The sequence below is a fragment of the Nycticebus coucang genome, chromosome 24, assembly GCF_027406575.1.
Source record: "Nycticebus coucang isolate mNycCou1 chromosome 24, mNycCou1.pri, whole genome shotgun sequence".
NCBI classification, from domain to species: Eukaryota; Metazoa; Chordata; class Mammalia; order Primates; family Lorisidae; genus Nycticebus; species Nycticebus coucang.
The window spans coordinates 26,801,680-26,826,333 of NC_069803.1; the positions used below are offsets into that span (position 1 = coordinate 26,801,680).

General features: G+C 48.1%; 1 protein-coding gene across 2 annotated transcripts in view; it reads left to right on the forward strand.

Moving 5' to 3' along the window:
- Nucleotides 1-24,654, forward strand: part of EPHX2 (epoxide hydrolase 2) — a 44,768-nt gene that overhangs the window by 19,164 nt on the left and 950 nt on the right. For both annotated transcript variants that reach the window (XM_053578386.1, XM_053578387.1), the window contains 10 exons: nt 218-296; nt 2,431-2,465; nt 4,432-4,458; nt 6,874-6,959; nt 9,188-9,299; nt 18,987-19,058; nt 20,972-21,005; nt 22,801-22,903; nt 23,610-23,679; nt 24,494-24,574. In XM_053578386.1, coding sequence (XP_053434361.1) covers nt 218-296; nt 2,431-2,465; nt 4,432-4,458; nt 6,874-6,959; nt 9,188-9,299; nt 18,987-19,058; nt 20,972-21,005; nt 22,801-22,903; nt 23,610-23,679; nt 24,494-24,574 — 699 coding nt within the window. The remainder of the gene's footprint in view (nt 1-217; nt 297-2,430; nt 2,466-4,431; nt 4,459-6,873; nt 6,960-9,187; nt 9,300-18,986; nt 19,059-20,971; nt 21,006-22,800; nt 22,904-23,609; nt 23,680-24,493; nt 24,575-24,654) is intronic.

Below are 24,654 nucleotides of genomic sequence, written 5' to 3' on the forward strand. Positions count from 1 at the left end.
CTGCTCTGTTAGATTTATGCAGTGTGCAAACCCTACCACCATCCATGGCAGCCCTATCCAGTTGGGCTTGTTCTAGCCCCTTGTGAAGGTAGCAGGTAGTGCCATGTGGGAATTTGAGCCATTTTTGGAACAGAGGGGTAGAAGGAAGCAAGGAGGGGATGTCCCCCAAGGACCGATGAGACAACACTGGACTATGCCTAAATTGTTTGTCTTCCAGATCCCTGCTCTGGCCCAGGCAGGTTACCGGGTTCTAGCTGTGGACATGAAAGGCTACGGAGAGTCATCTGCGCCTCCTGGTGGGTTAGCTGTCTTGTAGCTGTCCTGTGTCGGTCACGCCTCTAACTATCCGAGCTCTCTACCCCACTCTTCTTCCCCTGGTCCCAGGCCAGAGTGGGCAGCCCTTTAATGGGATCTGGCCTCACCCCTCTACCATCCTGCAGTGTCCTGTGTTGGTACACTTTGGTCCTCAGATGTCCCCATACTCTCAGTGGATACAGAAACCCCAAACGCCTGTCCCCGAGGGGATCTACTACTAGTCATGGGGAAGTAGGGATGGGATACACCACCCATCTCCAGAACGATGTTCACCTCGCAGAATTAAAAGTCTGTGCTTATTAAATAATAACTCCTAGCTCTCCCTCCCCCAGCCCTGTTCTCACTCCAGGACTCTGATTCCTACCAGGGGTCCTCAAACTACGGCCCACGGGCCACATGAGGCGGTGTGATTGTATTTGTTCCCTTTTGTTTTTTTACTTCAAAATAAGATATGTGCAGTGTGCATAGGAATTTGTTCATAGTTGTTTTTTTTACTATAGTCTGGCCCTCCAACGGTCTGAGGGACAGTGAACTGGCCCCCTGTTTAAAAAGCTTGAGGACCCCTGCAACCATAGGTAGCATCACACAGTAATTGTCCCTGGGTGTCTGCGTTATTTCACTTGAGAGTCAGCTAAGGGCTTCTGTTTCTTTAAATGTACTTATTGAAATGTTTAATTTGATTCACATATAGTGCCATTTGCTCTGAATTCTCTAGCCATAACTTGGTCACATAATTTAATATTCAAACTAGAACACTGTTAAAAGCAAAAGAGGCACTGTTAAGGTAACACACATAACTGAGAATATCCTGGACAAACGGAGACCTATGATCTTGCTCTAATTATAACCTTTTTTTTTTTGAGAGAGAGTCTCACTTTGTTGCCCTCAGTAGAGTGCTATGGCATCATAGCTCACAGCATCCTCAAACTCTTGGGCTCAAGTGATCCTCTTGCCATAGCCTCCCTAGTAGCTGGGACAACAGGTGTCCGCCTTTTATTCATCCACATTGCTGTGTACATTTATTATTCAGTTCTTGCAACATTTCTTGAGTTATTTCTGTAGTAATTTTTTCTCCTGTTTTCTCTGTTTTTCATTTGTTATTTATTTTTCTTTTTGCTTTCTGGAATTGCTATTACTGTATTTTAACAGTAGCTCAAAGCAATCTACAGATGTCACGTGACATCCTAATGGAATTTTTTACAGAAATAGAAAAAGCAATTCTAGAATTCGTATGGAACTACAAAAGACCCTGGGTAGACAAATCAATCCTGAGAGTAGTAAAGATGGAGGCATTTGAACTAACACTTCCTAATTTCAAACTGTATTACAAAGCTGCAGTGATTAAAACAGTATGATACAAAGATAAAAACAGACCTATAGACCAACTGAACAGAATAGAGAGCCCAGAAGTAGATACACATGTATATGGTCAACTGATCTTTGACAAAGATGCCAAGAACACACAAATGACAGTCTCTTCAACAAGTGGTGGTGAGAAAACATGCAAAAAAGTGGCATTGAACCTTTATCTTACCCCAAAATCAACTCAAAATGGATCAAAGACTTAAATGTGATATCTGAAACTATAAACTACTGTAATAGGAAAAGCTTGACATTATTTTTGGCAATGATTTCACAGTTATACACCAAAAATGTGAGCAACAAAAGCAAACAGGAGGGACTATGTCAATCTAATAGTTTAATAAGTTTTTGTGAGTTTTCTTTTTACTTTTTATTTATTTTTTTGAGACAGAGTCTCACTTTGTCACCATTGATAGAGTGCTGTGGCATCATAGCTCACAGCTTGATGATTCTTAAACCCTCAAACCCTTAGTTTCAAGCTATTTTCTTGCTTCAGCCTCCCAAGTAGCTGGGACTACAGGCACCTGCCCCAACACCTGGCTATTTTTAGAGACAGGGTCTCACTCTAGCTCAGGCTGGTCTCGAACCTGTAAGCTCAGGCAATCCACCCACCTCGGCCTCCCAAATGTTGAGATTATAGGCGTGAGCCACCACACCCGGCCAGAGTTTCATTTCTTTTTGGCAAAAGGACTCTTGTTTTCCTGGCATATTTAAATCATGTGAATTAACTATATTTTTTATTTTTTATTACAGAAATAGAAGAATATTGCATGGAAGTGTTATGTAAGGTAAGAAGGAGCTTGGGTACCATCTGTAACATCTTTTCCATTCTGAGCTTTTCATCAACATAAGCCTGAAACTCAGGTAGCCATTCAAATCCTAGGGAAGCATCATTTCATAGCATTTGACTATAGATTCTTACTGAAGAGAATATTTTCAAATCATTGTCAACAAGTATGAAGCACTGACTGTGTGTCTGGTCCTGCTCCAAGCAATTGACAGAAGAGGAAACCGAGTCACGAAGAAGTTAAAGTAATTGCCGAGGTGGTAGAACCAGCAGTTCTGTACTATTGTGTGTCTCCATTCTGAGAATTTAAGAAGCCACTTTATTTCAGTAACAGTGTTGTTGGCCAGACCTAGGGAGTTAGTGTTGGGACTGTGACAAGGATGGACTTCCTGTTCTAAGACAGGTGTGGGCACCACCAGGGAGAGGGGATCCTCACCACGGAGCATGCAGGAGGTCCAGACCCTGGGGGAGGAGAGAACACCACTCAAATCTCCAAGTGACTTGAGGGCCAGGCAGAGGCTAGAAGGGGCCCAGAGGAGGAAACCGCCTCCAGGTTGGCCAGCACACTGGCATGGCCGCTCGTGACACGAGAATCACAAGAGCCTCCATCGCAGAGTCACAGGCCCAGTGGAACTCTCTTTTATGTGTCCTCCGGCCCCATGCACTAGCTGTGACCTCTCAGAAGCAGAACACACTACAAGCTTCATTCCTGGTCAGGGCTGCCCCTTCTTCTTCAGCTCCCCGTCTTGGCCTCTTCTGCTCTGAGGATCCTGGTCATACTCGTGTCCCCCAAAGTCCTGCCGAAGTCCTACCAAAGTCACTTGTGACTGTGTGGCCCACCTCTTCCTACTTCTGTCCATAAACCAGGACATGACCCTGATTACTTCTGTCAAAATCTATTCTCGAGACAGATAACGTTGGATCACTTAAGAGAACTGCTCTCCTAAAGAAAATCCTTTTACCAAAAACAAACAAGATAAAGTGTGATGCTCCTTTTCTCCTGTTCTACCCGTTAAGAATCACTAGTATGTCCGTAGCTGGGTATTTACTCAAGAGAAGTGAGGACTGATGTCTACAAAACATATATGAATATTCACAGCAGCACTATTCATAGTGGCCAAAAAGTGGAGACAACCCCATGTCCATCGGTTCATGAAGGAATAAAGATGTAGTCTGTCCATGCAGTGAAGTATTACTCAGCCATGAAGGGGTGGGAAGTCCTGGTGCTTGCCTCAGTGTGAATGGACTTGGAAGACATCACACTCAGCAAAAGAAGCCAGTGTCTGTCAGGGACAAGTGGTGGAAGCACATTGTCCTGGGGGTAGGGCAGTGTCCCAATAGTGATACTGGGGCAACACGGGTGAGCTCTGCAGGGCACTTGTCTCCGCTTGCACTCAGGAAAGAGGCTGGGTTACCATCTTACAGGGTCATGGCCCAGTGAGGTATGCAGACTGACATACAGGGAACAATTCACCATGCGTGCATGATGTCTGCTTGCTCACTGAGGATGTGGGAAAGGCAGGGGCCACCTCCAAGGATACAGGAGCCAGCTCAGGCCATCATAACAAAATGCCACAGACTGGGCAGTTTCAACAGCAGACATTTACTTTTGCAGAGTTCTGGAGACTAGAAGTCCAAGATTGAGGTGTTGGCAGGGCCGGTTTCTCCTGAGATCTCTCTCCATGGCTTGTGGATGGCCACCTATTCCTTGGCGTCCTCATATAGCCACCTCTGTGTACATCTGTGTCCTAATCTCTTATAAAGACTATAGGGCCCACCCATTGGACCCCATTTTACCTTAATCACCTCTTTAAAGACCCTGTCTTCAGGGGTCGACATCTGAGATACAGGAGTTAGGACTTCAATGTAGGAATGGTGGGGGGCCACAATGCAGCCCATCACAAAGGCTGAGATGAGAGGATACAATTTTTGATTGTGTGTGTGTGTGTGTGTGTTTTCTTTCCTAGGAGATGGTAACCTTTCTGGATAACTTGGTAAGTCATTATTTTGAACTGATCTCTTTGGAGAAGTCTGTCTGGGCCTGGGGGGTGATGAAAGAAAATGTCTAAGCCTTTGGGGATGTTGGCTGCTGGTGCCTGGAGCAGAGATCCATGGACAGTAAAGGGTGGTTGAGGGTGTACAGGGAGAGTCACAAAGAGCAAGAGGAATAGAACAAATGGTATTTGGAGGACAAGCTTTTTGTTTGTATTTTCATGAAAAGTGAGTTCTAGGGAATGAGAACAGAGACCTTTGCTGTCTTGAAGCCAGGGAGCAAATTCCTGAGTATCAGGTAGAGGAAGTTGGGAAATATCCTGTAGAATAATATTAATATATCCCAACTTTTAAAAAACTTACATCTCTCTGACACATCTAAAACTTAGTGCCTTTATGTGACGTTGTCAGCTATGTCAAACTCAGTAATACAAAAGGAAGACAAATCAACAGTGACGATTTGACAATATGCTTTTGCAAAGCACATTTAGTATGCCCGAGACTCTATAACACCCTTCTCTCCACAAATTAAGTCTGGACAGAATGAACTGAGGGAGGAAGGGCTCAGCAAGGCGGTGGCAGTGGAGGGGTAGAGAAGAGCGGACCACAGAACAGTGGGACTTAGGGCTTCTTAACTGGGTGTGAGACTCAGTGGAGGTCTAAGAGGACTGACCTCCAGTTCATCAGGCACTGCAGGAGATGAGGAGGTGGGGATGTCAAGATCCCTACCCTCTGCAGAGTCTCAGCTCCACAGAGTTAGGTTTGGAACTTTTGGGTGTGATGGGGACAGGTGGTGTGGCTCAGAGTAGCCACTCACTCCTGACTCTGTGTGCCCTTCTGTCTAGAAGAATGTGTCTTATTCAGATTGGTTTTCCTTTTTTTTTTATTTTTGAGACAGAGTCTTACTATGTCGTCCACAGTAGAGTGCTGTGGCGTCACAGCTCACAGCAACCTCAAACTCTTGGGCTTAAGCAATTCTCTTGCCTCAGCCTCCCAAGTAGCTGGGACCACAGGTGCCCGCCACAACACCCAGCTATTGGTTAGTGTTGTTGTTGCAGTTGTCATTGTTGGTTAGCTGGTCCCGGGCCAGGTTCGAACCCGCCACCTTCGGTGTATGTGGCTGGCACCGTAACCACTGTGCTACAAGCGCCAAGCCTCTTATTCAGATTATTGAGAAGTGACTGTGGTTGCTGCTAGTGGTGTCAGTGTCCACCCCTGGCCAGTTGTTACTGGGACCCCCCGGAAGGAGACTGGGAAAACTACAAATGAGATGGTCACCCACCAGCTGCAGGTGGAGGTGGAAGCCATGGGAGCAAAAGAGTCTACGAAAGTGTCCATGGAGGAGGGAGAGGTGGGAGAGGATGTGGAATATTCCATAGTCTGGCAAGCATAGTGCCTCAGAAGCTGAAACGGGAGGGAGTTTCAAAGGAAATGGCTGATGGTGCAAAGCAGTCAGGAGAAAAACAGACAACTGCTATCCGTGATTTGGCTTTAAGGTATTGGCTTTGAAGGGGAAGGCAGCACAGAGGACAAAGCCCAATGGTGGCCACTGAATTGTGGCTTACTATCTGCAGCCTTGGGCAGGTTGCCCAACTGCTGAGGACCGTAATCCCCCCTGTAAAATGGGTACTAATGGTTACTAGAGGGACTCCATATGGTAGATGTAAACACCTAGCACCATTCCTGGAGCAAAGCATTCATGTGATCAACAATGGGCCACAAGTACAACAGTGGTCTCTAAAATTCTAATGCTGTACAGTGTCTCTGTTTAGATGCACAAATACCCTTGTGTTCCAGCTTTCCACACCCCTCATTCAGCACCATAGAACCTTGGGCAGGTTTGTAGTCTGGGAGCAGCAGGTTACACCATACGCCCAATATGGAACAGCGATGCCATCTGGCCACGATGTTTGCTCAGAATGTGTCCTTGTCGTTCAGCGACACACAAGACCGTAGGCACTTAATGAAGCGGAGCTGAGAGAGGAAAGTGCAGGCGGAAAGAGAGAGATTATAGACACTTTTGAACTTTCAGTGGTTAATTAAGGAGGGAGCTCCCAAAAGAGTGGGAGGCAAAAATCAAAATAATTCAATAAAAGATGTATATGGACACATGGAGATAAGATATACTTCTTTTAAGACAGAAGGGAGAAAAGGGTGAAATAAGATTTGATTTGTGGGAAGTTAGGGAGAAGAGCCCATGGGCAGCAGCCTTGGCCTCCTAAGAAGGCTAATGAGGCCAGCTGTTTGTGCTGAGGGTCTGGGTTGGTTGGGGGTGGCTTTGAAGGGACATTCTGAGCAGCCTTTATATCAGAAGGCTGGCTGAGGGCTGGGCCTCTTGGGACCGGTGGCCTTTGCACCCTTAGCACCCCACTCCAGACATCTGCCCATGTTCAGCTTCCTTCCTTCTCCCTCCCCAGGGCCTGTCGCAGGCTGTGTTCATCGGCCATGACTGGGGAGGCATGCTGGTGTGGAACATGGCTCTCTTTTACCCGGAGAGAGTAAGGTAATTCAACCTCGAGCAGCAAGATGTGGGTGAGACTGGGCTTTCGTTCCCATGAGAATTGTTCCGATCTCGACTCCCAGAACACTTCTGGAAAAGTTACTGTAAATAAGTGGGTAACCTGGGAAGGCAGTGATCCCTTAGCTCTTTAGTGCTCATGGACACAGGCCCCAGAAGGCCTAATGAGCTCAAGTCCAAGGAAACAACAACTGTTCCAGTTACAGGCAGTGGGTAAAATAACTTGGGGCCGGAGTGGCCGGTGGGAACGCAGAGGAGTCACGGCTGACCTTGAGGGCTGTGGGTAGAGGCCGCAGCATTAGTCGGGTTTGTAGAGATAAGCCCCAAGAGAGACTTCAGCCCTGGAGGGGGAGTCACTTCTGCCTTGACCTGGCTATGTGACAAACCACTTCACTTCGTAGCCCTTGCCTTGCTCAACCACAGAGTGGTGATGGGAGCTCCTACCCAGCTGGCCTGCGTGGCTATGCTCCGCCTGAGCTGGTCAGCTGCAGTTAAAGCCTGTCTGACCTCCCACTTCAGCCTCAGGTCTCAGCGAGCTAAATAAACATCATCATATTTTCCCAACTAAACTATGTAGTTCCTTGTATTTGGCCAAGTTCATAAGATCAGAATTGTCAGGGAACTTTGTTTAGCTTCCCTCCCGGCTCAAATGGTAGGATTATATCAAAGACTGGAAAGAATCGAATGGCTAAAATATTTTTAAAGTCTCCTAAAATATTTTTGAAGTCTTCACATCATTATTCTGCAAATCTCTCTAGCTTCTCTCTCTCTCTCTCTCTCTCTCTGTGTCCTCTCTCTCTTTCAAAGAGGAAATAAGAACTCTGTTCTTAAGACTCGGGTTCACCAAAAATTTATTTCGTAGATTGCATTCCCTTGAATGAGCCAAGGAAAGTGTAGCGACAAGCTGTGTTCATTCTCAAATCCATCCCTCCTTTTCTTTTCTTTCTTTCTTTTTTTTTTTTTTGAGACAGAGTCTCACTATGTCACCCTCGGTAGAGTGCTGTGACATCACAGCTCACAGCAACCTCAAACTCCTGGGCTTAAGCGATTCTCTTTCCTCAGCCTCCCGAGGAGCTGGGACTACAGGCGCCCACCACAACGCCCAGCTATTTTTTGGTTGCAGTTGTCGTTGTTTAGCAGGCCCAGGCCAGACTCCAACCCACCAGCTTTGGTGTATGTGGCCGGCATCCTACTCACTGAGCTACGAGCGCTGAGCCACACCCCTCCTTTCCATCCCTGTTGCTGTCGTCCACCCCGCTCCCTCCTAGGGTGAGAACACAGTGGTCTGCTGGCTGGGTCTCTGTGCTCTGGTTTCTCTCTCTGCACCCATGTGACCTGGCATCACTTAATTAATCCTTCCGACTGCAACTTTGAGCCATCCTCCCCTCTTCTCAGAAGCCCTCCAGGGTTTTTTTGTTTTTTTTTTTTGGTTTCTACAGCATCAAGGTCAGACTCAGGCCTTTCATGTCCAGACTCCCCCTGCCTTTCTATTTTAATTTTCCAACATGCCCCAGCACAATTGTAAGCTTTGCCCCCTTCTAGCCCCTGCTCCTGCTACCTGGTGATGCATCCTCCCAGCTGGCGTGTCCCCTCTTCAACTCTCCCCACCCTTAAAACCAAGTTCAAATGCTCCCTTGTCCATAAGGTCTTCCATGATGCACAAAGCCAGAAATTCCTCCCTCCTTGGACTCCCGTGACTACTCTAGCCCCATAATGAGATCCGTGTGTATTTTCTTTTCTTCCTTATTAAATTATAATAAGTTCCTGGAGGAGAGAAACTATATTTATTTTATTTTCTCTCTCCTCTACTATTTCACGCAGAATTAAACTCAACCCCGAGGAGATACAGTGAGTGAATAAAGAGAAGGAAAAAAAAGAATGCATTTTTAAAAACTAGAGAGAGATTCAAATGTCTCCATATTGTAATAGGTTGATCTACTGCGCGTGTGTGTACGTGTGTGTGTGTGTGTGTGTGTGTGTGTATCTAGGTGTCTAAAGCAAGTAGGTGAGAAATATTGCAGGTTAATGGGAGAAAAAAACACTATGAATTAAGAAATGTGAATTCTGATCCCATTCTCCCATACGCTGCTAGTTGAGATCTTGTACATGTGATTTCCCCGCTCTGAGTTTCAGTTCTGACACACACGGTCCTTGCTTGTTCTTGTAGACTCTCTTCTTACGGGTCTATGTCTTGTTGTCTCTCATTTCTATAGGGCAGTGGCCAGTTTGAATACTCCCTTCTTACCAGCAAATCCCAATAAGTCCTCCATGGAGTTTATCAAAGCCAACCCAGTTTTCGATTACCAGCTCTACTTCCAAGAACCAGTAAGTGTGGGCCCCCAAGGGTTTGTCCGTCCTCTCCCTCTCTCCTTCCCATTTGCGTGTCTCTGTCTGCGGCCTTTGGGACAGAAATGAGTTTACCAATGGGCCCAGGTGAAACTGGCTGCGGCACTCAGTTGGTGCCATCCAGGTGAAGGCATTTCTGTGTGTGTGCCTCGGGTGGTGGGCCCATGTGGGCGCTGCAGGGCTGTGCACGAAGTTCTGCTTCTGTGAGATCCTGGGATGGGGAATGTAGCTCAGTGCCCGTGGAGAGCCTCCCCCTGCATGGGCCCTGGCCACGAGGCTGGGGAAACCCACCGCTTTTGGAAACCAATCCTCCTTGGATACTGAGGGATAATTGTAATAGTATTATCATGTCATATTTTGATCAAACCACGTTTACAGTATTTAGCTTATTGAAATTTTTTTTCTTTTTTTTAACATCGTAGCAGAATACACATAACATAAAATTTACCATTTCTTAACCGTCTTCAAGGGACATTAAGTACATCCACATCTTTGTGCAACCAGTACCACCATCCATCTCCAGAACTTTTTCATCTCTGGAAGCTGAAGCTCTGTCCCATTAAACACTGATTCCTCATCCTGCCCATCTCCGGCCCCTGACAGCCACCCTTCTACTTTGTCTGTGAACTTGGCTACTGGAGGGGCCTCATATAAGTGCATCCCACAACGTCTGTCTTCTTATGACTGGCTTATTTCACTTCATATAATGTCTCTAAGGATCATCCATGGTGTGGCAGGTGTCGGAATTTCCTTCTTTTTAGAGACTGAATCATACTCCAGGATAACACGTCCTGTTTATTCATTCACCCTACTGGTGGACACTTGGGTTGTACCTACAGCTTTTTATTGAGCACCAATATGATCCTAATCTTCTCTTATCTTCTCAGCTAAGCAAAGAGAGGCTCTGAGGGGGTCACCAGCTAGCCCAGGACCAGCTAGGAGGCTGGATTAGGACAGCTACCCCCTTGCTTGTTTGACCACAGAGGCCACATGCCTCTCGCTAAGCCCCGTAAGGGAGCTTGGACTTTATTCTGTGTGCTGTAGGGATCTAAGTGGGGAAAGGAGGAACCAATCAGGACAAAATTCTGATTGAAAAAGTGACCTGAGAGGAGAGAGATGCTTAGTAATTGCAGCCCTACAGAGGACAAAGTTTTTGTTTCAAAGGTTGTTACAATGATGTAGAAAAATCAGTACTTCTATTGTTCTCTTGCAGCAGCTGGGTTTAAATCTGCGATTAGAATTGGGGGAATGGTTTTGTTCTTAAGAACAAAGCCCCTTGGCAGGGAAATGTTAGATATTCAGACTGGGGATCTGGCCGTGGGAAGGCACCCGGCAACCAGTTTGGGGTGAATCTGGCAGCTGGGACTAGTCATCAGGGGCAGGGGGCTGGTCTGCAGGGGAAGGTGACCCCTGCCAGCCTGTCTGGTTCCTGCTATCTAAGGAAGTGAGTGTGCACGGCACTTCCTGTCTCTGGCTCTCAGTTTCCACTTCTGCAAAGTGGGTGGTTTTCAAACAGGTAATAGCATTATACTTAAGCTGACTTTGGGTCAATAAATAAAACCAATAACATACAGCACAGTAGAGCAACTCTTTGGTTGGAGGAAAGTGCTGGAGTCCCTCTCCCCTGCCTCCCTCCCCCCCAGCCAGGAAGGGGCACCTGTGGTTTGTCCCACTTCTCCCCGGGAGCACTCAGGTGACTCTGGGCTCACGCAGCCCCACGAGGGCTCCATCTGCGCAGTGGGTGCCCCCATCCCCCCTGCCTCTTATCCCATCTGTGTAGAACCCCCAGGGTGAGACTTAGATTAACTCTCCGCGTTGCCATTCAGCTCCACTAGCCCCGTGAGCCCTGAGCTGCCTCGTCCTGGGAATCTGCCAAGTCTGGTGGAAACTAAAAAGGTTTTTCTTTCCTTCTAAGAGAAGAGATAACAGGCTTTCCATTTGTATCATTGGAAAGGAATGAGGAGGTTCTGACAGTAAAGACAAGCTGACCTGTTCTATTTTTTTTTTTTTTTTGTAGAGACAGAGTCTCACTTTATGGCCCTCGGTAGAGTGCCGTGGCCTCACACAGCTCACAGCAACCTCCAACTCCTGGGCTTAAGCGATTCTCTTGCCTCAGCCTCCCGAGTAGCTGGGACTACAGGCGCCCGCCACAGACCTGTTCTATTTTTTAATTCTTCTTTTTTTTTAAGAGACAAAGCCTCACTTTATCGCCCTCCATAGAGTGCTGTGGTGTCATAGCTCACAGCAACCTCCAACTCCTGGGCTTAGGCGATTCTCTTGCCTCAGTCTCCCGAGTAGCTGGGACTGGCGCCCGCCAGAACACCTGGCTATTTTTTTGTTGTAGTTTGGCCGGAGCCGGGTTTGAACCCACCACCCTTGATATATGGGGCCAGCACCCTACCCACGGAGCCACAGACACCACCCCTATTTTTTAATTCTTAGGATGCTCAAAGTCCTCACTTAGCCTGGGGGTAGCTCGGAGCCCCTCAGCCCCGGAAACCAGAATATATCCAGTATAGCCTGTGGCCCTTCTTCTATTTTTATTTCTTTGTATGTATTTATATTTCTTTAGGGGAAAGTAGGTGGCGTGTGTGTGTGTGTGTGTGTGTGTGTGTGCGCGCGCGCGTGCGTAAGAGAGAGAGAGAGAGATATTGAGATTTCAGGCACCGAAACCTCCTTTTGTTTAAGTATTTAACCAGATGAGAAACTAGGAAACAGAATGTGTGGACAGAGAATTACAGGCAGTAGTTAAGGGGAAAGGCTGAAGAGGACCCCCACATCCATACATGAGTTTCCTTCTCCTTAATGGGGCTGGGTTTTTCTTCATCTCTAGAACACAGTAGCTCCATCAGGCTAGAGGGAGTAATTAGTTGCAGTTTATTTTTTAGACATTTTTTTCCATTATAAATAATCAATGCTTGCTATGTAAAAAAAAAAAAAAAGAATCCTAAGTTGTGTAAAGTAAAAATTTAAATCTTGGGTGGCACCTGTGGCTCAGTGGGTAGGGCACTGGCCCCATATACTGAGGGTGGCAGGATCAACCCAGCCCCGGCCAAACTGCAGCAAAAAATAGCCAGGCGTTGTGGTGGGCGCCTGTAGTCCCAGCTACTCTGGAGGCTGAGGCAAGAGAATCGCTTAAGCCCAGGAGTTGGAGGTTGCTGTGAACCATGATGCTACGGCACTCTACCAAGGGTGACAAGGTGAGACTCTGTCTTTAAAAATATATGTAATAAAATAAAATAAAAACTGGGCAGCACCTGTGGCTCAGTGAGCAGGGCGCCAGCCCCATATACCGAGGGTGACGGGTTCAAACCCAGCCCCGGCCAAACTGCAACAAAAAAAATAGCTGGGTGTTGTGGTGGGCGCCTGTAGTCCCAGCTACTCGGGAGGCTGAGGCAGGAGAATTGCCTAAGCCCAGGAGTTGGAGGTTGCTGTGAGCTGTGTGACGCCACGGCACTCTACTGAGGGCAATAAAGTGAAACTCTGTCTCTACAAAAAAATAAAATAAAATAAAAACTTAAATCTTCCTTTATCCTCCTAGAAACTACTAGTATCATTATTAATAGTTTGGTATTTCACAGGCTTTTTTTTTTTTTTTTTTTTTTTTTTTTTTGCAGTTTTTGGCCGGGGCTGGGCTTCAACTCACCACCTCCAGCATATGGGGCTGTCTCCCTACTCCCTTGAGCCACAGGCGCCACCCGGCTTGCTTTTTTTTTTTTTGGAGACATAGTCTCACTCTGTTGTCTTTGGTAGAGTGTTGTGGCATCATAGCTCACAGCAACCTCAAACTCTTGGGTTCAAATGATCCTCTTGCCTCAGCCTCCTGTAGCTGGGATACAGGTGCCTGCACCACGCCTCACTAGTTTTTCTATTTTTAGTGGGTGTGGGATTTCAGTCTTGCTCAGGCTGCTCTCTTAACTCCTGAGCTGAAGCAATCCACCCACCTCGGCCTCCCAGAGTGCTAGGATGACAGGCGTGAGCCACTGCACCTGGCCTTAGACATTTTTGAAATATACTATTAAGCAAACATGATATGTGTATATACACACATGCACGGCGTGTATATATACTTTTAAAATAGAAATGAAGATTTACTAGCTCTTGAACAGATTTTCCTGTCCTCACATACAGATTTATCTCATTTTTAATGGCTGCATGGAGTTTCACCATGGACCATGGTTTATTTAACCAATCTTCTGTTGAGGGGCATTACTTGGATTATTTTTCACAGCTGAATAATACATGTTAAAAGAAAGTGCAACCAGGCCCTTAACTATCATTTTGTGCATTGTATGGAAGAGAACCTTGGCATTGTCTTCTTTTTCTTAAATTGGTTGTGTTATGGTAAAAAGAACCAAGTACTGAGGAGTCTGGACTCCAGCATTCTCATTTATGATCTGTCTGCTGACCTTGACAGCTGTCAATTTGAGAGTCTCCGTGGATACAGCCACTTCCCTACTTGGTGCTGTCGTGAAGAGAGAGAGAGAGAGAGAGCGCACCATCCAAATATGAGCAGGGAGATGGAGGGAAAAGGGTGACCCCCGAGGGCCTTGGGTCCTTTCAGTGGAATCTCCGTTTCTCTCTTGTCTGGCCAGACAGCAGCCAAAGATTCTGGATGATTCTATCCATTGGCATTTTTGACCTCAGAGACAACCACCTGGCTATGTCTTCTAGCCTGTTTTAGAGAACTCTGCTCTAGAATTTCCCAGGAATTTGAGTTATTGTTGTCTGGGCAAGCAGAGAACACAAGCCCAGTTTTGAGCCCCAATTCCCGGGTCAGTGGGAAGCTCCATCTTCCCACCTGGACCTTGCCTTCTGCTGTTAACTCTAAAGCAGTGGTTCTCAACCTTCATAATGCTGCAGCCCTTTAATACAGTTCCTGTGGGTCGCGACCCACAGGTTGAGAACCGCTGCTCTAAAGGGTGGGAGGCTGGGCTGGGCTCAGGCTTTGTGGAAGCTGTAATTTGATTTAAGCAGTTGCCCCTCGGTCTCATCAATGAAACAATAGACCTGATTAAGTGCATTTTCTCAGGCGGACCTATCTAAGGCTTGGCAAAAAACAAAAGGGAGGATTAAGAAGGAGAAACTGCCACTGGGTTGATGCGGAGGGCAGCTGTCCCTGAGAAGAGATGTGTGTGGCATAGTGGAGGCCGACGTGTGGTCCTACCACCTCGGGGGACCTCCCTGGAAATGAGGGACTGAGAATGCCACCCTGCCTGCACTGTGAGTGGAGAGTGCAGACAAAACCCTGGTCTTTTGAATCAAATCCTGCCTTTCTAGGGCTCCCCAGGCAGTGGGTTGAGTGCCCTGAGTCTACAGGGCACAAACTGTGGGGGTGAAGAGAAGTCGGGGGCTCTGTGTGCCCTGGGACTCCCAGGCCATACCCTGTGGCCTGCACACTGGGCACCTGCTGCTCTTGGGGGGGTGTATGGCCCCACTGAGCCTAAGGTGATGTGACCCTAGTTCCTTACCCCTCCCCAACTATCCCCACCCCCAAATCAAGATACCCCTTGAAGAGATGTATTAGTGTCCCGGCGCCACCATACAGATTACCACAAGCTTGGTGGCTTAAAATAGCAGAACCTTGTTTTCTGACTGCCCTGGAGGCTATACACCCCAAATCAGGGTGTCAGTGGGCCGGGCTCCCTGTGGGGGATCTGAGTGAGAATCCCCTAGGCGGCACTCCTGGCTTCCAGGGGTTGCCGCTCATCTCCCTCACATTCTCTTCTAAGGACTAAAATCATCGGATTTAGGACCCACCATACATCCAACATGATTTCATCTTGAGATTCTGAACTTTATCTGCAAAAACCTTTTTTCCAAATAAGGGGGTCAGTACTTGGATATACCTTTTAGGGGAACAACTATGCAACTCACTAGATTGGAGGGTGATGACCCTGGGATGTGAATAAACCATATTTCATCAAAAATTATATTTACTTTTTTTTTTGTGGAGACAAGAGTCTCACTTTCACCTTGGTAGAAGGCCATGGCCTCATAGCTCACAGCAACCTCATACTCCTGGGCTCAAGTGATCCTTTTGACTCAGCCTCCCCAGTAGCTAGGACTATAGGCGCCTGGTTATTTTTAGAGACCGGGGTCTCTCTCTTGCTCAGACTGATCTTGAACTCCTTGAGCCTCAGCCTCCCAGAGTGCTGGGATACTGGCATGAGCCACTGCACCTGGCCCACTTTTATTGGTTTTTAAGGTTAATTGTAATTGTCACATTGAAGAGTGCGACAAGATGTCTATTGACAGACGTGTTTCACGGGCAGTGGGAAATATGTCTCCAGAACGTGGGGGAGATGAGAGATACTGATCAGGAAGCCGCAGAAACTTAAGGAGACGAGAGCTGAAAAGTTACCTTTCAACAGAAAAGTTTCTGTGATTTTAAGTTTAAAATAAAGGGGGGGGAGGCGGGTGGGTAGTAAGAGAGGCCACTCTTAGCATTCTGATGAATTCTCAGGTTGGATTCACTCCAAGTCATTCTGCTCCTTTCCAAGTTGGCTCTAAGGAACTCTTTATCTTTAAATGACCTCAGAGATCTCTGAGACAAAGCCTGGGACCAAGGAATTCCTAAGGCTCTGTCCTGGGTGCTTAATTTAGAACCTCCGCTGTCTACAGTTTGCCCGCAGCAGGGGGTAGCTTTGAGGTAACAATGGAGCAGGTGTGTCGGGATGACTTGGCTCTGTAGGGCGCTGTTCAGCTGGTCTTCTGGAGGGGAATTAGTTGTTTAGTGAATATCATCCCTCTGTAGAAGCAGACAAAACAGGAGCCACAAGCCAGGTGGTCCTTTAGGAGGCGTGCCCACACAGGCTGCACCCGCCGCTTCCTTCACTCTTCCTTCCCTCTCTTCCTCCCCCCTTCCTCGCCCTGCCTTGCCCTTGTCGGGTACCTGCCATTGCCCTGCTGTAGCAGTGGTAATCAAAACATGAGTAAGATACAGTGTGCGTCCCTAAGAAACTCACAGGCTGGTGAGAAGACCAGATCTAAACCCAGACGGCTGTGATGAGATTCCACAAGTTCAGTGCTGGAGATCAGAATGGGAATAGGTTACCATTTATTAGCATGTGCCTGTGTGTCAGGCATTGGTGAGAAACAGGCCTTATCTCATTCACTCCTCACAAAACTCCCATTTTACAGATAAGGAAACCAAAGCCTGTGGGGAGGAAGTTGCCCGGCTATGGTGGTTGCCTGGGCTTCAAGATGTGTTCGATTCTAGAGTTTGTCCTTTAACTCCTATGTTCAGGCCACAAAAGGAGGAGCTTCTGTCCCACTGGGCAAACTGGAAATTTGTCATTGCTCTGTGGGACTTAAAAATATAATCTTACCCTTTGTAGATCAGAGACGGATGGTCCCTGGCTGGGCACGTAAGCAGAGCACAAACATTGTTATCTTCTCTCGTTTTGGCCCTGACCTTTACCCTGTTCTCCCTGCCCATCTGATGTGCTTTTTTGTGGGTCAACAACTTTTTTTTTTTTTTTTTACTTTTTTGCTTTCTTTGATCTTGTATTGACGCTTTTGGCATCCGTTTGCGTTTTGAAGGGTCATTTGAGGTCAAAGCTCTGTCCAGCCTTTTGCCGATTCCTCTAAACACTGAAATGTATCCCTGAGCTCGTGAACAGCAGCTGTTTCTGGGACAGGGACTGCTCTCAATAAATAAGAAGGACAACTATGTACGGGCAGCACACGGGGCTGACCAGGGTTCGCATCGATCACTTGAATGTACTTCTCCCCACGGCTATTTCCTGCCTTAGCATCCATCATGGCGTTCCGAAGGACCCATTGATTCTCCATTGTAATTGAATCTTACCAAAAGGAGGGAGTGTAATTAACACAGAGACAAGGCTTTCATCAGAAAATCTCCAACCCCAGACCCAGCACTGCTGGATGATAAATGCCTCCTCCTCTCCTGTGCTACCACTGTGCTACGCACTCACATTGAAAGGTGACCTTGACAGTGTGCAGGGACCAAGGCCGACAAGGCACTGGGGTGAACTCTCTGTAGACGTGGCTTCAGGATCCTCCTCTCTGGAAACGTGCTTCCAGCTCCTGCTCTATCCCAGGAGCAGCCACAAATACTGTTGAGAACAAGGTGGCCCTGGAGCGTGTGCTGAGGGTTCTGCGGAATCCAGGAAGAATGGAGCTCTCCTTTGGTGGGGGGAGTTCATGAAGAAGGCGGTGCGGGGGTCCGGCCTTGAAGTCCAAACTGGAGAGAAGTGGGTGTTCTTGGGGGAAGTCACGATGTGTTAAACCAGTGAGGTGGGCAAGTAACATCCTGGGATGCAGTTTGGCTTGTACCTAGGCACATGCAGGTGAACCATTAGAAGAGAGGGGGTAGGTTGGCATAGCCACCCTTGCTGGATTTCCTCCCATAGCGCCAGTCCCTTAGGGATTGAAATAAATAAAGGGTCTTTATTATTTCTGAACAGTTATGTCTTGGACCCCTGCCTCAGGGAGAGCTAACTATCTTTCCCCAAACTGTTTCTGGAACTCACATTGTACCCCATAATTGCATTAATGCACACAGCTATGATAAAATAAAATAAAAAACCTGTTTCTGGAACAGCTTTCAACTGTTGGATTAACCTTGTCCTTTAATGCTCCAAAAAGCCATGAACTAGAAGCCCGCAGCCCCTAGAGTACAATTCACTGATAGATTTCTACAGCCCTTGCCATGGGCCACCTTCACCTGTGCTCCTGTCTCAGCATCCACTTTGCTGAAGTGCTCCTGGTTGGAGGGTTTGGGTAGGAGGGAAGGGAGGGGGAGCTAAAGCGTCTGGGCCCTGAGCCCCCAGGATTCTTCAGTGACCCAGTCACTTCTCCTTTGCCCTCAACCACCCCCATTCCCACCCTCTAGATCATCAGGAAAGTTTCATCCCTATTTGGCATCTCCCAGGAGTGGCCTTCTAGGTCCATAAGTGTCGCCTTTTGACTGAATCCAAATTTTACAGAACAAATGCTTTTATTAAAAAGGGTGCAGTGGAGAAAGAAGAAGCTTTTCTTGTCTTCTTTGGTGCTTAAAAAAGAACAGTCTTGAAATCAGAAGGCTGCAGGTTCCCCACCCCGAGGCGATTAACTGTAACACTGCTCACAGGAGGTGGGAGGACCTGGTAGTTTGTCACCAAAAGGATATGAGTCCGGCCTCTTTAACAATGCTCGTCTCGCTGCCTGTCTGCAGGAAGACAGTCCCTTGGCAGGCGGATGGTCTGTGATTAGACCCAAATCAAAGGAGTTGGTTTTGAAATTATCACAGTAGAATTTAGATCCACGAGTGGAATAGCTTTGGCTCAGCTTCTGGCTCTTCCACCAGGCTTCTCGAAATCTCGAGCCCTTTACCACCCATCAGCCTGTTCCTATCTCAGCCCCCTCCCTGTTCTTCCCAAGGGAGTGTTAGAAGTCACGCACTCTCCCTGTGAGAAACGTGAAAAACACACAAGGCAGCAAACGTGCACCCACTTCCCCAGGGCCACTGGCGGCATCTCACATTTTATTTTATCATTCTTTAAAAACCCTGTGTTTCAAGATGCAGTTCAAACTAATGCAGTTCTAATGGATTTGGACTGGCTAGGACAGTGGCTGGGGGCTTCTTGCTGTCAGTTAGGGCACAGGTACTATTTTAAGATTTCTGAGGGGGCCGTCATTTTGCTTTCTTGATTGTTTTAGGGAGTGGCTGAAGCTGAACTGGAACAGAACCTGAATCGGACTTTCAAAACCTTCTTCAGAGCAACTGATGAGGTGAGGCGGGAAGGGGCAACAGGAGGCCCAGAGGGGCCTGCCATGCAGAAGCCACGGCCTGGGAATTTAGCATTGGGCTTTCTTTCCTTTGACTTCTATGGTCAGGGTTATTGGGGTCCTCACTCTGCTGGTTAATGGGGGAAAAGTCACACCCATTTTTACACAAGATCAGAGAATGATTATAAAAGCAACAGTCTGGAAATTACACTGTTATCACCTTTACCATTTTAATATACATAATTGACTTACCCAAGTGCCAAACTAATTGATATCTTTAATTCTTTTCTTGAACAACCAAAGGTGTTTAGAATGTTTTATAACTAGGTCACCCGCACCCTCCTGTCTTAGGTGTCAGCAGTCCTTATCACTGTTGTTGTTTTATATACAGTCAGTGCCTACTGAGACTTTCCCAAGTTTTCCAGTTTCTTTGCTGATCCCTCTTGCACCTCACTCATTCACACTGAGTTCAGTTTCTTTATTCTTGAGTATCTGCTTTTGTAGTTTTCTCCATAACAGTCTGTTAGTGGTTAACTCAGAGTTTTTTGGTCTGAAAATGTCTTTATTTTGCTTTTAATCTTGAATAATGGTTTATCTGAGTATAGAATTCTAGGCTGACCATTATTTTCCTTTACGAGCTTATGTCATTGCTTGTGAGCACTTGGCCTCAGGTCTACTTTCTTATATATTAATTGTCTGCCTTAGATGTTGTAGTGGTTCAATGCATCTTGGATATTTTCTTTTTCATTTCAATGAACAGGTTTATTTATTTTTTTTATGTGTGAAAGTTTTATTTTTATTTAAGACAGAATCTCACTCTGTTGCCCAGGCTTGAGTATAATAGCATGATCACAGCTCACTGCCACCTCAAACTCCTAAGTTCAAACTATCCTCCCACCTCAGCCTCCAGAGTAGCTGGGACTTACAAGCACATGCCAATTCACCTGCCTAATTTTTTTTATTTTTTATAGCGATGGGATCTAGCTATGTTGCCCAGGCTGATCTTGAACTCCCTATCCTCAAGCGATCTGCCTGCCTTGGCCTCCCAAAGTGCTGGGATTATAGGCATAAGCCACCACATCTGGCCTTTGGTTCTTCTCCAAATCATTCTGATTTCTTGTGTCTTTAATCATTGTAAGTATGCTCATTAGTCATTCTCTTTCTTTCTGTCTCTCTCTTTGCATGTTCTATTATTTTGTGCTTTGGGAGAGTCTTAGTTTACTATTTGCTACATTTGCTATCTCTTGCAATAGGTCAAGTGTGTGTGTGTGTGTGTTTTGTAATTTTGATTTGTGAGCTTGTCTTCAGAAACGCTTAACCTGTACCAGTCTGCTTCAGTTTGGATGGAGGAAATGACCCTCTTGAGGGGTTTAGGATTTCTTCTGCAGGCGTTCTGGGAGTACGAGCAGCCCAGGCTCATGTTGTTGTTGTTGCTTACTTCACGCCGTGAGGGTTCCAGATCATGCAGATAGCATAAATTCAAATCCGAGCGTTTGTGGAGTCAGCCCGTGCCACCCAGGGGTGGTTTTCTTTGTTTGCATTCCTCTTAGCACTCCTCAGTTACAGCATATCAGGCCTCAAGATTTACTGTGGGGGGCGGCTCATCCCTAACTTCCCACCTTCCAGAGACCAGAGGATCCATGTCTTAGTCCCACTTTCTCATAGACTAACATCCTTACACCGCCATGGTCTGCCAGTGCCCTGGAGCAGCCCTGGCCCCAAGCTTTGGCTGTTAGTTGGCACCCTCTTCACTGTGACTCCTGGGGGGCAGGGGAGAGAGAGGGGGCTTAGCACGTTTGCTGTCATCTGCACAACAGCCACTGGTCTTTTTTGCGACAGGGTTTTGGATAAGCTGTACTAGTGTGTTTCCTGGGCTCACCTTAATGATGTTATTACTAACTCTTTTCTTTCTACAGACTATTTTATCCGTGCAAAACGTCTGTGAAAGGGGTAAGAGACATTTCCGGGAAAGAAGGGAGGTGGGAAGGCCACATCTAGAACCAGCTGAATGTAACATGAATGTTTTTCCCTCTATCTGCTATGGGCAGAAGCCCGGAACCTTCCAGCCCTCATGTTGACTGCCCCTCCCTCTAACCTTAGCCCTGACCACAGGCTCCAGAGCCTTTCCTCTGGGGATCTGAGGGTTCAGGATGTTTCTCAGGAGTCTTAGAGCTTGTCCAGGGCAATCCCACCCTCCACTGATAAGGACCCAAGCCCAGGATAGAGAGCCACCCTCTGCAGGGTCGGTGGTGTGGGCTGGGCACCTGCCTCGCCTCCTCCACCATGGGCCACTGGTCCCTTCTCTGCCTGGGCTCCCATCATTTCTACTTTCACTCAAAGCCCATCCTTGTTGTCCCTCCTGGGTTGAATATGAGCGAGGAGTTCTAGTCGAGAACAGACTGGGGCTCATTCCCATGGCCCTGGATCCAGCATGCTTCCCACAGAACCTTGTTCTTGCCCCAACACTATGGCCTTGACATTGTTCACTTGTATTTTCATTAGTGATGTGACCACCACCCCTGTTAGAGCACCAACTGTGTGCATCAAACGCTAGACTGGCTGCCTTTAGATATGTCATTTATGATCCTCATAGCATCCCTGAAAATACCATTATTATTTCTATTTCACAAATGAGGAAAATGGGTCTCAGAACATTCTAGAATGGTCAAGTGGGTTAAACTCCTCTGACCCTAACGGCCATGTATGCTCTTGTCCCTGCTCCGAGGACATCCCCTTCCCTCCTCACTCTGCCTCCGTTGAATTCATTCTTTCACACTGTTGCTTGCTCTTTCATTCACCCATTCCTCCCCCAGATGTTTGAGCACAGACTCGGAGGAGTGGGGTCTGGGTGCTGCAGATACCCAGGTCTCTCACAGGGACACAGGGCAGCAGGTTTGAAGGAAGCACGCAGCTGGGTGCTGCAGGGGGATACTGAGGCACAGAGAACCACCACACAGCCTGTTGGGAGGCAGGAAGCAGCCTTGCCCCGAGGAGAGAGCCTAGTCACGCACTGCTTTGATATATGTCACGAAAGCCTGGAGTGCCCAGAGCCTGTTCCCTGGGGCTTCCCAAGTCTGGGAATGGTGGTTGGCCCTGTTCAGGCACCAGCATGGATGCCCCTTGGGGCTGTACCTTGTGCAGTCACCCCAGGTCTGCCTACTGTCATCACAAGTCATCCTTGGGAGGGACCGGGACCCCCTGAAGGTACAATAGGATTCCACAGCAAGGCCACGGTAGGAGGGTCTGCCGGGCGCACAGGAAGTGACAGGATAGGTGCCTCTGACCTCAATTTTCTTCCCACCTAAGAGGAAAAGTAGAGCAAGCATTTGTGAAAACTCCAAGAATCTCACAGAGAGCTATCGCAAAAGGGACACAGTTAAGCTGTTTGGAAAAGGCTTCGTCTAGGGAGCGCAGAGCTAAGGGCTGGCAGTGCCTAGAATACCGAGGGCGTCTGCCCACCCCGTGCGTGTTTTTTGGAGAGGCAGCTGTTGTTTATCCTGGGGCGGTGATGGCAGACATCAAGGCCCAGGCTGCAGGGACTGTCACGTTCCACCATGACAGTGTCCAGGGCCCAGCTCAGAGCTCTCGAGGCAACGGGCTCACTGTAGGGAAGGAAGAGAGGAGAGACGATGAAGGCACGTGAGGCCCGTTGTGTAAATTCGGAGGGACGTGGGGGCAGGGAGGTGCCTGACCTCAGGGCCAGCCAGGCCCGGACGTCGGAGAATCCACAAGTGGCTTTGTGCAGGAGGACTCTTTGTGGGGATGTCGGAAGAGCCCAGCTCTAGCAAGATCATCACCGAAGAGGACATCCAGGTCTACATTCAGCAGTTCAAGAAGTCCGGTTTCAGGTAAAGAGAGAGGGCCCAGACCCACGTGACAGGGTGGGCGGAGGGTGAGGCGGGATTGTCCACCACAGCTCTCCTAAGCGCCAGGCCAGCCTCTGCTTGGACGCCTGCTCTAATTTGGGGTTGCTCAGCTTACTGCCCCACAGCGTGTGGGCGGCCCCCAGGCAGAGGTTTTTGACTGTTTTCCAGTCATGAGTATTCCAAGAATCAGATGACAGTTGGGAGTCTTTCTTCCGAAAACACAAATAAACTCAAAAGTCGCATACATTTCAGGGCCTTTAACCCCTTCCCCGTATCCAGTGAGGAGGGGGCTCCTCTGCATCACCCCCTGGGGTCCCTGGGAATGGTGGGGACTGGGCTCCCCTGGGTGACAAGAGAGATGAACCAACCTCCCCACCCTCTAACGCCACATCCCTCGCAGAGTGCTATAGGGCTGGCTGCAGTGTTTGCCAACAGCCCTCCTCAGAGGCTGTCCGCCCTCTTGGTGGAGTCCTGTGTCCCTGCACAAGGCCTCGCTGAGGAAACCTGGCAAATGTTTCCTCATTGCCAAGTGAGCTGGCTGGACAGCGAGGCAAGAGCCCACGCTCTGCTCTGGTTCCCGCAGAAAGTCTTACTCTTTCTGGGATGGCCGGTTCCTGGCAGAGCAGGCTCCTGTAGCGCAGCTGTCCACTCAGAGCTTCCCTACTTTACTTTCTGATCTATTCCCCAGAGGTCCCCTAAACTGGTATCGAAACATAGAGAGGAACTGGCAGTGGGGCTGCACAGGCGTGGGACGCAAGGTGAGTGCCGCGCTCCGTGCTGTTGCCCGGGAACCACTCTCAGGGCCTCCCATTGGCCCCACCTGATCTGATCCCAGGTCAGAGCTGGGGTGGACAGAGCAGCTGGCCTTCCTCCTTCCCCCCTGGGGTGTGACTCCACTCAAGGGTTTCTTCCTCTTTCTTTTTTTTTTTTTTTGTAGAGACAGAGTCTCACTTTATTGCCCTTGATAGAGTGCCGTGGTATCACACGGCTCACAGCAACCTCCAGCTCTTGGGCTTACATGATTCTCTTGCCTCAGCCTCCCGAGCAGCTGGGACTACAGGCACCCGCCACAACGCCCGGCTATTTTTTGTTGTTGTTGTTGCAGTTTGGCCGGGGCTGGGTTTGAACCCACTACCCTCGTTGTATGGGGCCGGCGCCCTACTCACTGAGCCACAGGCGCTGCCCGGGTTTCCTCTTTCTTGCTGGTGTGTCCCTTGGAGGGTGGCACTGGGGACAGAGCAGGGCTATGTCCTCATAACTGCAGCATGCATACAGAATGCCCAGGTCTCCTGGACGTTCTCTAGGTCCAGGGTAACACCCAGAGGTGACATGGACAATGCAGGCCCACCCCCAGAGGAGCATTACATACTCTGAGAGAGACATGGCTTTAGCCTCTCATGTGACTTCGAACACGTCAATCTCTGGGTCTCAGTTTCCTCATTTGTCAAGCAGAAGATGGGTTTCTAATCTTTGGGTTTGCAAAGGGGATAGTGGAGGTTCTGGTTTGCATTAAAAATAGTAGAAACCTAAGGGAGGGACCCGGCTGCTCCATTTTCTGTTCTTCCTCCCCAGATCCTGATCCCAGCCTTGATGGTGACAGCAGAGAAGGACTTTGTGCTCCGTCCTCAGATGTCCAAGCACATGGAGGACTGGGTGAGGGCCGGGCCTGCACAGGGGGGACAAATTGCTTCCTGGCCAGATGGGAGATAGTGGTGGGGACTTGCCCCATCATG